The sequence below is a fragment of the Hydra vulgaris genome, chromosome 12, assembly GCF_038396675.1.
Source record: "Hydra vulgaris chromosome 12, alternate assembly HydraT2T_AEP".
NCBI lineage: Eukaryota > Metazoa > Cnidaria > Hydrozoa > Anthoathecata > Hydridae > Hydra > Hydra vulgaris.
Window position 1 is genome coordinate 68,278,820 of NC_088931.1, and position 15,982 is coordinate 68,294,801.

The 15,982-nt window shown below is 25.7% G+C and overlaps 1 protein-coding gene across 1 annotated transcript in view; it reads right to left on the minus strand.

Moving 5' to 3' along the window:
- The window catches only part of LOC136088951 (receptor-type tyrosine-protein phosphatase F-like), a 145,575-nt gene that overhangs the window by 75,380 nt on the left and 54,213 nt on the right, over nt 1-15,982 (minus strand). The window contains exon 5 of the mRNA XM_065814235.1: nt 1,439-1,589. Coding sequence (XP_065670307.1) covers nt 1,439-1,589 — 151 coding nt within the window. The remainder of the gene's footprint in view (nt 1-1,438; nt 1,590-15,982) is intronic.

Here is a 15,982-nt window from a genome sequence, read left to right on the forward strand (position 1 = left end):
CTCATATTACAAACATTTTGTTCTCCAGTGTTTTACTGAAATACTTTAAATTGTTGTTTGTTGTTTAAGAAAGATTTGAAGCTGTTTGTATTTAAGTCAATATTTTCTCTTATATCAAGATGAATGTTTTATATGCTAAAATTTTTCTTAAAATACTATTTGAAATACTGATTGAAAACAAAATTTCTAAAAATATTTATATAGAAATCTTTCATTAACTTATTTGACTTAAAACACATACATTTCTCCATTGTTATTTCAATTATTTTAACAATGCTTGTTGCAGCATCAACATAAATAAATTAAAAAAAACTTTAAAACTAGAGTAATATCTAAAATACACAAAATAATCTGCAATTAGAATAATATCACACTATATCTCATATTCACAATAAATGTTTAATAATCTAAAATTTCTGGTTGCCTATCAAATAAATAGCTATTGCCTTACGTTCAATAAATATCTATTGCCTAATGTCAATAAATATCTATTGCCTAATGTCCAAAATTAATAAAGTAACAATCCAAAATATCTTTAAAACATTCATAAATTTATTCATAAATTCAAATCATTCATAAATTACCTCAAATGGTAATAAAAAACTTGTTGGCTTTATAATAAGTTTTAGCTCAAAATAGTTTTTATTTGAATATTTTGTGCTTATGCTGATCTTTTTAAAAAATTTAAAATTTCATTTCTATAAAATATTTTGACAAACTTAATCATACAAAAAGACATAGGATAAAATGTGATACGCTTTGTGGACATTTCAATTAGCAAAAAATCTAATAATATATTAATCTAATAATTATATACCACTAGTAAAAATATCTAGTTTAACCAACCAAAACTTTTTTATTTTTATTTTCACATTTATTTCATAAAAAATTTTTTAAAACCCTTTAACTAATTATTTTTGATTAACCTAAATTGGGTAGTAATTAATTTTAATTAAGATCTAAATAAAAATATACAAAATTATAATAGAAACTAAAGTATATAAAGTATATTGACTAAAAGCAGTTTTATGACTAAAACCTGCTAATCTAACTAAGAACTGAATAAAAAAGTTGATTATTTTTGCTAAGTTCTAAGTTAAACTCATTATTCTCATTAAGTGCAGACTATAAATCAAGTATTACTACTAATTTCTGAGTAAAACAGACCAATATAAATAAGTTCCTAGAGAGCTAGTAACTAAATAGATTTTACAAATACACTTTATTAAGTACTTAACAGAATTATTTTTCTCTAGGGTACATATTACAAATTTAAATTGCAATCTTAAAGCTTTATGAGTTTTTTATTATTTAAAAGAACTTCATTTTCTTTAAATTATAATATTCAAAACACAAATCAAATTCAAATTAAAAGAATAATGATTTCTTTTAATAAAAAAAATAAAAAGATATTGATTAAATAACAACAAATTTTTACTTAAACGCTTTCCATAAACTTCAACAGCCATATAGCTAGTATCAGTATTAGATTTAGCTTTTCTAACAATTTTAATCTGACTGCCAACTTTTGTAGTATTTAGAATCGATAATACAGGAGAGTGGCCTAACTCATAGCTACCAGGATACTCCTAAAAAATAAATTATTAAAACATAACTAGTTTACAAAAACAAAACTTCCACATTTGTACAAGATAAAATATTTTGTTAAGTAATAATGAAATATCCACTAATCTAAATAAAAAGTGTATTCAGCAAACACTGAAATTAAAAATATGGTTATTGTCACATTAGTTCTCTTTTCTCAGAGAAATAACTCTTTATAGATGAAACAAAGTGTAATATATTATTTATTATATAAATATCTATTATATATATATATATATATATATATATATATATATATATATATATATATATATATATATATATATATAAATAAATATATATAAACTTGGACAGAAATGGCGCGCAACCAAATGCTAGTTCTGACCATGCTAATAATTCATCTTTTTGACAACTTGACCACAAAGTGTAATATATTATTTATTATATAAATATCTATTATATATATATATATATATATATATATATATATATATATATATATATATATATATATATATATATATAATAGATATTTATATAATAAATAATATATTACACTTTGTGGTCAAGTTGTCAAAAAGATGAATTATTAGCATGGTCAGAACTAGCATTTGGTTGAGCGCCATTCTGAAAAAAGAAACACTATGCTAAACTAGGAAGAAAATAAAAAAAGAAAAAACTTAAGAAAAAAGAAAACAAAACCTATCAAAATAGAATGTTAATAAGCTCTAAAATCAAACTCAAAAAACCTTAAGCCGAAGCAAAAAATACTTTCTTTTTTTTGTTATACTTTTAATCGCGTTTGAAATAAATTACTTTAAAACTTATCTTTTTAAACGCTTTATTAAAGTTATGCTAAATGTTTTTACATTAAGCAACAAATAACATATAATGATTGTTTACAAAATAAACAAATTTTAATTAAATTATGAAAAAATGTTATACACAATATTTTTAAATTGTTTGAACACTTATCTTTTCTAAAAAGTGTTTCAAAAAATAGTTGTTTAAAAAAATAACTTAGCCATTTTAAAATAGAAATGAAATTAGTTAAAAAAAAATAAAATAGTTGCAACTTATTCATGTCGTAATAAAAAGTAAAAAATTTTTTTTAAAGATTAAACAAAATTTAATAAAAGTTAAATAAAAAAACATTTGTTTAAAAGATTTAAAGAAATTATAGATAAAGCACTAGCAACCACTATTAGAGGTGGAAGTTACTGGAAGAGAAAAGATGAAGTTTATAGAGCAAGATAAAAATTGACAGACTAATTAAAATATTGCAAATTATATGAATCAGGAAAGCAAGATGAAAGAAGCCAATTCCAAAGAACTGATGTTTGAGGAAAAAAACTGCTCAAATGAGAATTTTTAGAACACTTAGGAAAAGGATAAGACTTAATTAAATGATAAGTAACATGAGAATGATTTTTAGTAAATAGCACAAGAGACACAAGCTCTTTAGCTCAGCATATATTAATGTACTTTTAATTAAAGAGAAAGAGAAAGAGAAGCAACATTGCGACGATGTGATGATGGTTGAAGGTTGGCTGCAAGAACAGGTCCAACTATGTTTACAATGTGTTTTTGCATCTTGTCTAAAAGAGAAAGGGCAACATTTGAAGATTTCCTCCAGATATGGCAACAGTAATCCACAAAAGGAAAGATTTGAGATTTATAGAGATAAAGAATTAAAGAGATAAAGATTTATCAAGACAAAAAAAAATGGTAGTACCATAAGCAAACAATGTCACCTTAGATATGAGAAATTCTGGGAGATCAATAATGTAATTTAAAAAAAGTATAAGGCCAAGAATAAAACCTTGAGGAACCTCTAAAGTTACAGAATATGAGGAAGAGTGCTGCCCATCAAAGACAACTTTAGTACTACGATTGGTAAGGAAGAATTCAATAATCTCTTAAAGGAGTTATCTTATACACCGTAAGAGGAGAGCTTTTAAAGAAGACCAGCATGCCATGCTTTATTAAAGGGTTTAGAAATGTTAAGAGCAATTACCTTAGCCTCCACATGCACAATAAAACATATCAATTATTACCATTAACAACCCAGCAGTAGAGCCAGAAGATTAAATACTATATTGATGATCAGAAAGTAAGTTATTAGAATCAAGATGAGTGATTAAGTAAATGTTAATTAAAAACTTGAAAACCTAGCTTATGATAGTTGGAAAATTAATGGGATGGTAGTTAGACAAATCAGATAGCTCTCCAGAATTTTTGAAAATAAGGATAATAGATGCTGTCTTGAAAAAACAATCAGGCTGGAAAAACAACTAGGTCTTGTCTTTAGGTGAGGTGATAAAATCTGAACCATACAAGAGAGGTGGAATAACAGATTTACCCTTATTATTGATACTGTTGAAGATTCTCCGCTATTCTCAGATTGACCGGAGAATAGCGGGCTTTGGCGTTAGACAAAACTTTTTTATAACGGTTTCTAGCAATAGTAAACAGATGTCTGATTTCTAGACAATTGTTTTGCTGATGGATATGAAAGTTATGGTCAAGATTGGAAATTGAAGCACAATTGGAAGTTGCAGCAGCACAACAAGAGGAAAATCATGGAGAAGAGTGAGGCTTGAATTGAAATTGTCAAGAGGAAATTAAAAATTCCATCCCAGAAGTTACATAAGTAGCACATTTGTCAACAGGACAAAAGATTTCTACCCAAGAAAATTACAAAGAAAATCATAGAAAGAGTCCCAGTCAGCTTTAGGATAGTTGTAATGATAAGATGATAAGAGAATTCTGATGATGAAGAAGAATGAGATAAAAGTTTTAGAGAAATCAAACCATGATCAGAAGCACCTAAGGGTGAATGTGGAGAAACTGAGCACTGACTAGGGTCAGAAACAAAACATAAGTCCAGTAGAGAAGGTAAATGATTCGGATTGTCTGGAAAGTGAGTTGGAAAGTTGAATATTTGTGTTTTTGAGATTGAGAAAAGAAAAAGTTGTGGGCTTAATGCCTGCAGAGTCACTGACACTAGAACCAAGCCATTCAGTGTGATAAACATTAATGTCACACATAACAACGATTTTGGCTGAAGAATGACGAGAAAGGGCTTGGTCAATTTGATTTGAAATAACTTCAAAAAGAGTGCAGTCTAAGATAAGGAGAGTACAGAAACAGAAACAGAAAGGCGATAGAGTGAAGTGGTGCTAAACAAAATCACATAAAATAATAGTCTGTGGATTCAAACCTAGTTTCACGATAAATGGGTGAATTCTTACGAATGTAAATGCCCAGGCCAAAAAGTTGACCATCAACACTAAGATCACAAAATAAGACAGCTGAACTCAAATTAGTCTCAGAAAGAGCAAGTAGGTCTGGTGAAGTTTTCAAGAGATGAAACTTAACTGAAGAAAAATTACTTTGAAGACCACAAATATTTGTGAATAATAGATTTAGAGAACTTTGTGATGATGATGGTTTTTTGTGTTTTATAGTTTTTGACTTTATTCATTTTTAAATTGGGTAAAGAGCTTGACTCAAAGCACAGATAGTACACTATTTAATTGTCTAGGCAATTGCCTCATTACTATTTTTAAACCCAAAGCCGTAACACAAGGCTCTAAATGTGGCCTTGACAATGCTTAGTAGTTAGAACTCTGATATTTTGCAGTTGTTGATGGAATCAGGCTCTCTGAGAGCTAACACAGAGTTTGGGAAACCTGATTACCAACCGGCCTCAGAACCATAAAACTGAGTTTTATGGTTCTGAGCTGTACTCTCATTAGGAAGTAATAGAATAAGTTACCTTGTCATAAAAACACCTTGTCATAAGAGACACAAGTAAAACCCGTGTTATAAGTCAAGAAGATCGAGCATTCAACATTTTAAACCGGAAACTATGTATTACAAATACATCTACACCAGCGTAATAGATGAAAATAGACTTCAAAACTTTTACATTAATTAACAAAATACATGCTTATATAACTAAAAAAGTTATTTTACATTCTTGTAAAATTTATTTAAAATGTTCCAACAATCGTTCTAAACAACATGTCACAAAAAGTTTTTAGCTCATTCATAATATAAAGTAACATAAAAAGACTCTTTCAAAAAATAATTGTTTAAAAGATTTTTAGAAAGACATGGAAAAATATTTTCAAATGTTAAAACTTATCATGCCTACATAAAAAAAATGTATACATAACTTTATTTTTTTAATTTAAACAAAATGCATTTATTTTAAACAATCATTATGATTAATTTTTTATCTTATTTAAAGCCTTTGCCTCAAATAAAAACTTTAGAAAAGATCAAGGATTAAAAATTAATCACAAAACGTGTTCACAAAATAAATGTGAAAGAGTATTATATTTTTAATTGTGTTTGTATTTTGTTGGCAACATTTAACAATTTTAAAAAAATGTGTTAGTTTTCCCATTTAGCTTAAAATAAGTTTTAAAAATGACAAAGAAGACGTTAGAAAATATATTTTGCACAAGAAGCTACAATTCAATAGCAGAAAAGTTGCAAATATTTCCCTACACTGTTGGTCAAGTTATTTAACATTTTTCCAAAACAAAATCGATTAAATGCTAATCTGGTAATGGTGAAAAGGAGGTTTTTCAATATATAAAACTGGTTAACAGATTTATGAATAATCCAAGCCTCTCACCAAGGGAATGCGGAAAAAGATAAGAATTTTCTCATAGTTTGGTTGTAAAAGTTCAAAATAAACATTTTTTCCAAGCTTTTAAATCACAAAAGTGCCTAACCGCTTTGAAATTCAAAATAAAAGAGCAAGAACCTGCTGAAGAAAGTTTTATGACAAGTATATTACTAAAAACTTCTAAATTATTCAATATGATATAACTAATATGAAGTACAATCATCAGGAAATTCCTGGTGCTATCTATTATAATGTAGAAATATAGAGGAAAGCAGATAAGTTAAATACACAAAACATGATAAGTTTGCTAAAATTGCTTTGATTTGGCAAGCTATTTGCAGATATGACAAAAAATCAACACCTTACATTTCTAAATATACATTTTCTGGTAAAATACACATTAAAGAGTGTTTACAAAAACGTCTTTTACCTCTTACTACATCATATAATAATATATATGTGTTCTCACCTGATTTACCATTATATCATTATAGCTAACTGGCTGGGATGGTATAAACAAAATGACATAAAAGTTAATTTCTTTGAAATATTTTGTCTTCTTTTATTATTGCATTAAAATTAATACTTAGTTCTAAATAAAAGTTGATGAGTACCTCTATTTAGTTGTTTTTCTACATTCACACTCATTTTGTGTACATGCTTTAACATAACAATTATTTTATTGCATTTAAATTGTTTAAACATAAAAACAGCCATTGTCAAATCGTAAAGAAAAAAAAATTTAAGCATGATCAGTTACAGAGTGCGATCGCACATTGTTCCTGTCCAAGACAAGAAATTTAAATATCTTATAGTTTTGTCTGTGGAAAAATATTTAATTTGAATGTTCAAATTGAGTGAAATTTTGACTTCATAGTTCACCAGTAAAAACACCTGTAGAACCACTCTATATATACATTTGCTAACTATTTTATTTATAATGGGCTGGGGAGAGAAAAAAGCAATTGCTTTTACTCACCATTTATGGAGTAATTCATCAGCTTTACGTGAACAAAAATTTGAGCAAAATCGCTCAAATTTACTCCAAAAACGCAGAGTAATTGTTAAACTTTACATTAATTATAATTTTTATTTAAGTTAAGCTGAACAATTACTGAGTAAAAGCAATTGCTTATTTTTATTCACCTAGTCTTATATGTCTTTTATCTGGTGTTTTATAAATTACAAGTAGCACAATAAATTATTATAAATACAAAACAAAAGATGCTAAAAAATCTAAATCATGTCTAGTCTTCCTTTTTTTTATATTTTTTTCACTTACATAAAAGTCAATATAGTTGTTTATTCTGTTTATATTGACATCAAACTTAATGTTGTTGATAATTGTAGAGCTACAATTGAGTTAATGTTGTTCAGTAAAAATAGATCACTAAATTCTTTTGGTGCTAATTTGATATTGTTATTGCAATGCTTATTAATTATATTGCTGAAAAAAGACTTAAATGACTGTGCATCATGTTGGTTGAATACTTTGAAGCTTAAAAATTTTTTATTTCTAGTATTGTACTTGATGTTATCAAGGTTAATAAAATCAAATTGTTTGAATGAGTTCATTGGTTTCTTGTAAAAAATTATTTTATTGCATAGTTTTTGTGCTCTGGATAAAAATCAAGGATAAAAACTTTGTAAGTTGTATGCTTTAAGTTGTTGATTGATTTGAAATATCTTTGTTTTGATTATTAATTTTGAGTAGTGAAAATAAAATCATATAGTAATCATATCATTGCTAAGGCTTTTTTACTTCTTTTTATTTTTTATGTAGTAAATTAAAAGACTTTAGCAGTAATAAAAGTTAGGTAGAATGAATGTTTTGAAGAATTCTAAATGAACTTTGAAGGCTAAACCAACTATATTAGTTATTGAGAAGAATTTTTTATATGCTTTTGCTTTTATCTTTTTTTATGTGTTAGGTAAAATGTTATTTACTGTTTATAATAGCACCAAGCAAAGAAAATTTATGAACTATTTAAACTTTGAACTTATCATTTAATATGATTGTCAGCAATATTATTTTAGATGTATGCTTATTTGTTAAAATCATTGCTTTAGTTTCCAATTGATGTCCAGTTTATTAGCATAACACCACTCAATATAATTATTAAATGCTGACTGAGTCTTTGTTAATAGATGGTCTATATTGGTATCACTTGTCATAAGTGTTGTGTATTCTGCAAATAATGTTGATTCGAATAATGTCAGATATTCAAGTAGATCATTGATGACCAAATCAAAAAAAGAGGTCCTAAAATGGAACTCTATCGTACAATGATATTAACTTGTACTTTGTTATGCATCATTTTTATCAAATTTTTCTAATATAAAAATAATTGCTTATTAAGTTCAAAGCATCAGTTAAAATACCATAATGTTTTAGCTTCAAAATTAGTAATTTGGAATCTACTAAGTCAAAAGCTTTTCTGAAATCAATAAATGTTAATAATGAAAAGAGTTTTTTAGAGTTGCTTAGCTTTACTTTAGAGATAAGAACACGCTGTTTCACATGAATGATTACATCTAAAACCGTGTTGGTCATTGTTGTATCAATCATTTTGTTCAAAGTATGCAGTTACTCTTTTAGCAATTATTCTTTCAAACACTTTTGTTATTGGAGCTATTATAGCAATACTTCAATAAGTATTGATATCATGAATTTCCCCTTTTTATTTATAAAGTGGCTACCTATATAATACTACCTATATAAAATTCATTTGGAATACTACCTGTTTCTAAACATTTGTTGAATATAGTCATTAATGGGTCAGTAACTGAATCATACAACTTTTTAATAACTTTTGTTGGAATATCTAAATAACCACAGCTGCTTTTTTTTTTTAAGTTTTTAATCGCATCAAGAATTTCATACTTATTAATAGAAAGAAACGAGAAATTTGATTTTTTCTAATCTTATTAGATATTTTATTACTATTGAATAGATTGTTAACAAAGTTATACGAATCATTAAGTGCACAATCAGAATTAGATTTGTATGTACAAAAGAATTTGTTGAAAAATAATGACTTTTCAACATTTGAGTAAGCCTTCTTGTTGTAAAGTATATAATTAGGAAAAGAAGTATTTTCAAAGTTTGATTTAATTTTGATGAAAAATGAGCAGAAATCTTTTGAGTTATTAAAATTCTCTGGGTTTTTTTTTTTTCAAATAACTTGTTAATTTTTTGTTTCTTAATTTAATATAACCTCTGCTTATTTTTTTAAAAATTTGAAAAATTGATAAATCATTTGTTTTTACGTAATCAAAATGAAAATAGTTGTGCAAATTTTTCAGATTTTTCAACTCTTGACCAAACCATTCATTGTTATCATTCTTGATGTTTTCATCATCTTTTTTGGTGAAATGGCATTTAAGAGACTTATAATGTTGAGTTTGAAGTAGTTCCACATGTTGGTCGAGTTTTCATTCATTTTGAACTGTGTTATTGATTACTTTGGATATTATTGTTATCTTTTTATTACTTAGTTGTCTGCTTTTGATTGTTTTTGAATAATTTACTACTTCAGTGATACCATTAATCGCTGCAAAAACTGCACAGTGATCACTAAATGAAGTTTCTAAGATAAATATTTTCATATTTGCTGAACTTTTACTTAATAAAACATTAATCATAATTTTAAATGTTTTGTATTTATTGTCTTTATATATTTATTAATCAATGTTGTAAACTATTGGAAATGCAACTCTCGCCTGTTTAAAAGTGATATATATATATATATATATATATATATATATATATATATATATTTTAAGTCAAATTATATTAAAATAATTTAAATAAAAACATAAAATTTTTTAATGGAACTTAAGTTAAACTTAAAACCATTATAAAAATTACAAGTTTAGCCTTGCAACGGCATCTGATTTCAAATATATGTGATCCAATATTTGCTAATTGCTGGAATCAAAGTAAAGTAAATCAAAGTAAAAAAACTTTTCTATGCAGCTATTAATCAGAAACGAATTCACCTTTTTATTAAGTAGTGATCCACTGTAGTGACAATAGTGACACTATTGTAGTGACAATAAGTCATAGTAAAATATTTTTCAGGAATACAAAGATTACACTTTTTTGTAGATGGGTTAAAAGATTGGCAAAGAAATTGAGAATAAATTGAGAAGAAATTGAGAATAAACAGTGGACTACAACAAATTGGTCCCAGCTTCAAACCTTTATACAGTCCACTGATGAATTTATTGAAAGATTTTTAGGGAGTTTGAAAACACTTACTAGGCATGATTTTATTGCTCAAGAGCAGGCAAAATATTTAGACTGGAAGAAAAACAATTTATCAGATGGAGAATTTCTGGTTATCGGTGATTTTTCAGAAAATTATGCATTTATTATACAAGATGCAGCACAGGGATATCATTGGACAAATAATCAAGCAACTTTACATCCTTTTGTTTTTTATTATGAATATGAAGGAAATTTATGTCATGGAAGTTATGTGCTGCTTTTGGAATGTAATACTCATGACACAATTACAGTTCATCTTTTTCAGCGTAAACTAATTAATTTTTTAAAAGTGAAATTTGAGGTATTAAAAATAACATATTTTAGTGATGGCTCTGCAGCACAATACAAAAACTGCAAGAATTTCATAAATCTGTGCTATCAGAAAGAGGATTTTGGTATTCCAGCCGAATGGCATTTCTTTGCCACAAGTCATGGTAAGGGCCCTTGTGATGGAGTTGGAGGAACAGTTAAACATGAAGCAGCAAAAGCAAGCTTACAACGTCCATACCATGACCAAATAATGACCACTTATCAATTATATACTTTTGCTAAAGAAAATATCCATGGAACTTCCTTTGAATACCTCACTGCAAATGATTGTCAAATCGAATCCACAATATTAAAGGAAAGATTTTCGAATGCTAAAACGATTCCTGGTACCCAAAAACTTCATTGCTTTAAACCATTATCCACGAATGAACTTCAAGTACAAGATTATAGTTCCATTTCTGTCTAGAATTGAAAAAATTACATCACAGAATGTTTGCCAGCTCAACTTCAGTTCAATTACTGGTTACATGGTTGTAGAGTATGATGAACATTGGTGGATAGGTTGTGTGTTGGAAAGCAATCCAGAAAAAAGAGAAGTTCTTAGAGGAAACAACACATTTATATACCACATTTTTTGATAAACAACTTCCACTCATTTATCAAAACTCGTTTATCAAAAAATGTGGTATATAAATGTGTTGTTTCCTCTAAGAATGTACCTGATAAACAATATATTGGCATAACAGAGGGTGAATGGAAAAAACGTTTTGCCAATCATAAGCAATCTTTCAAGAATAAAAAGTATTCAAAAGACACCATGCTGTCAAAATATATATGGGAATTAAAAGAAAAAAATATTGATGATTTTATACTGAATTGGTCTATCCTTAAAACAGCGCCTGCATATAACAATATTTCCAAAAAATGCATACTATGCCTACAAGAAAAATTTGAAATAATTACACATGCAAATCAAGAATGCTTATTAAACAAAAGATCGGAATTAATTTCTAAATGTAGGCACGAAAATAAGTTTCTCCTAAAAAACTATAAAAATAAATGAGTTCAAATAATATTTACATTAACTACCCTTTTTTAAAAAATCATTGTAAAAAAATAGCATAAGTAATCATTTCTAAAGAATTCTTTTTATAATAGTGTCCGTAAATTCCACAAATGTGTGAAAATTTACAGTAGTTAAGACATTTGCAACTTCCTGTAATTTAATTTTTGGTATAAATTGAAGTTTTATTAATTTGATCATTCATTTCTGATGAATCTTTGTTGATGAAACACAGTGTCAAATGGAAAAATTTAGTTAAGTGATTTTCTACTAATATATATATATATATATATATATATATATATATATATATATATATATTTATATATTTATATATATATATATATATATATATATATATATATATATATATATATATATATATATATATATATATATATATATATATATATATATATATATATATATATATATATATATATATATATATATATATATATATATATAGTTCTATAGTTTGTTGCATTTGGGAGTACAGAAGGAAAAAAATGATTCTTATGCCAACAAATATGTCTCTTTTAATTACTTTTAACTTTTTTCCAACATTTGCATGTTGTCAGAAAGTTAAAACCATTAATTTAATTACAAATTAATTGTTTTTAAAAAAACCGCAAAACACAAATTTACTTGACCAGAATGTTTTTAAAATATTCTGAATGTTTTTAACAATATAAACAATGTTTTTATTTTTTTTTTTTTTAATAAAATGTTTTTATATTTATTTTTTTACTGTAAATCATGCGCGGAGTGTTGCTACATCGACTATCTTATAGCCTGACTTGCAACAAAGTGCTGCTACATCGACTGACAAATAGCCTGACTCACAACGGAGTGCTGCTACATCTACTATCTTTTAGCTTGACTCGCAAGGGAGTGCTGCTACATTGACTGAGGATTTGGTTGGGGCAGGCAGTCTATCAATTAATAAAAAAAAAAATTCCGGTCTTGCATTTTAACTTTTACTTTTTGTCAACAAAATACGGAAAAACTTTCTGACAACCAGTTAAGAGTTAAATATATAAATATATATATATATATATATATATATATATATATACATATATATATAAATTTATATTTATATATATATATATATATATTTATATAAATATATATATATATATATATAAACATATATATATATATATATATATATATATATATATATATATATATATGTGCGTGTGTGTATATATATATATACATATATATATATATATATATATATATATATATATATATATACATACATATATATGTATATATATATATAATTATATTTTCGAACAAACTCATTCTCAGTAAAGCATATTATTAATATAAATATTAATATAAATAAGTTTGAAAATATTTTTAAGAGATAAATATATGATAATTACATTAATTAAACTTATTAAAAAAATCAATTTAAAAAAAATTTTCTCAGAAAATGTAAAAAATCTTTGCAAACTTTGGAAAGCCATTACCAATCTAATAAATGTAAAATTTTAAATCTCCAACGCTCATTGTCCAACTGTTTGGAAGAAAATGAAGCTTATAATTTTCTTGCATTTAATATATATAATCATTATATAAATATAACTGACTGGACTCTACCTCTAAATCATTTAACACCTTTTTTTACAAATATTACTCATTAACTCAAATACAATATTCATTTGTCTTAAATATCCAAATTTATATAGTTTACTAATATCTCCAACAAAAATTCCTGACAAAATTTTCATCTTTTATACCTAAATTGAGCCAAAAAAAAATCATTGGGTCCAAGCAACATTTCTACAAACAATTGTATAAATTTTAACTATGAATTTTTAAATATTCTTATGAATTTTTTTAATTATTTTGTTCTATCCTAATGTATAAAAATCTCTAAACTTTCATGCACTAACTATAAACTTATTTCTCTTTTATCTAATATTAGTAAGCTTCTTGAAAAACTTGTGTATTCTAGAGTGTACCCTTTTTTAAACTCATTTAATTGTTTAAATGGTTTTCAATTAGGTTTCCAATCAAAACATTCTACATACATAAATAAGTATAACAAAAAAAATCAAAAAAGCTCTGGTCATTTCGTTTGTGGTGTTTTTATCAATTTACAAATAAATTATGGAATTTGCGGTATTGTAAATAACTGGTTTTGATCTTATTTTTCAGGTGGAAAACAATTAGTATGTATTAATGGTTTTATTTCTAGTAATGTATCTGTTTTGTGTAGTTTTCAATAAGATTCTGTTTTTGGTCCTCTTTTGTTTTTAATCTACATTAACAGCCAAACCAACTCTGTTCACTTCTCTTCAATTCATCTGTTTGCTGATATACAAATCTCTTGCACATCAACAAATTGTATCATTCGTTATGTAAAAATGTAAATTCGGATCTAAAAGACATATTTCACTGGTTAAAAACAAAAAAAACTGAACTAATTTTTTATTTATTTTTGAGAAAAAATTATTTCTATAAAAATGTTGAAATAAAATCAAAATTAATAATAAACCGCTATCCTTCAAGAGTTATTAAATATCTTGGTGTATTAATTGACTGCAATCTTTCATCGAACTTTTACATTGATGAGCAATGCAAGAAATGAGCTAACAGTATACTTTCAATAATTTGACATTATGTCAATAAAGTTACACTAAAGAATATTTAATAAGCATAATTCTCATCTAATCTCAGCTATTGTTGTCAAATTTGGGGTCAAGTTGAAAACTATTGCATTAACAATTTGCTATCATCTTGGCGTCAATTCATTAGAATAATAAACTTCACACTATTTAAATCAGATACATCAGAGTCCTTTAAAAAACTTCAAACTCCAACATTTCCAGCGTTAGTAAAGTATGGTAATCTTCTTTTTGTTTTTGACTCCTTATATAAAAGTTTATTATCTTTCATCAGAAAATTGTTAACAGAAAGTAGGCTAGTACATTGCTACTCTACTAGAAATATATACAATGTAAAAATAAATGTACCATTTTTTAAAACCCAAAAGTATGGTAAACAATCTATTGTCTATTAGTGCATCTGAGAATGAAACAGGAGCCTTGTATGCATTTTGAATGAGTTCAAAAAACTACATCTTAAAATACCTTTTCTTTATCTTAAACAAAACTAATTTTAAAAATTGATAATGATAGGCATTATTTGTACGCGCATGCACCTAATTTATTCTTATTTGCATGCGTGTATTTAAACATGAGTTATTGTAAATTATTTTGAATATTTCACCTAAAAATCTATTTCAATTTAATTATTTTTTTAAATAATTTTAATTATTTTATACACCCTATTTAAATAAATATTATAATACTTTTTATTTAAAAGAATGCCTGCCCAAACCTAAACCCTCAGTCAATTTATGTACACTGTGCCTGTCCTAATTTAAGTCAGCCGATGTATGTACAATCCACTGTGATTACGGCTATTTCAATCAATATATGTATGCATTGATGGACTTTTTCTATAAAAATTTGAAAAATAAAAATAAATAGTAAACATAACTATAAATAAACAACAAAATAAACTATGAATAACTATAAATAAACAACAAAAACATAACTATAAATAAACAACAAAAACATAACTATAAGTAAACAAAAAAATAAAAATGTAAAACTACTTAAAAATAAAACATTAAATCAAAAAAACAAAATTTCCATCAGAACGATTTGAAACCGGAACCCTGTTAGCAGCGCCTTATATAAGATCAATAATACATTCTCAGCATAATGCTAATAATTCAATAACATATAAAAATTAATGTATTTAAACATTGTTTGCGTACAAATAAGATTTCTATTGTGTGGTCATAATTTGTAGGCAAGTAAAATTATGATTTTAAAAATTAAAAAGAAAAAGAAAAATACTATTTTAATAGATAAAGATATAGATCCCTTATCAAAAGAAATTGCTAATAGACCAACTTAAGTTTTGCTATTTTAATTGAAAATCTACGTTATCATAAAAAGTTATTTAAAAAGGAATTTCAAAACATTTTAATATATATTAAATATTTTAATATTTATTTTAAAAAAACAGAAGAAAAAAAAAGAATCGTGTCTTTAAATGTTTTGTATGAGAGCAAATACCATTTAAATTATCTAGAATAATCTTAGTTGTTTCATTCAAAATAGTAAGCATG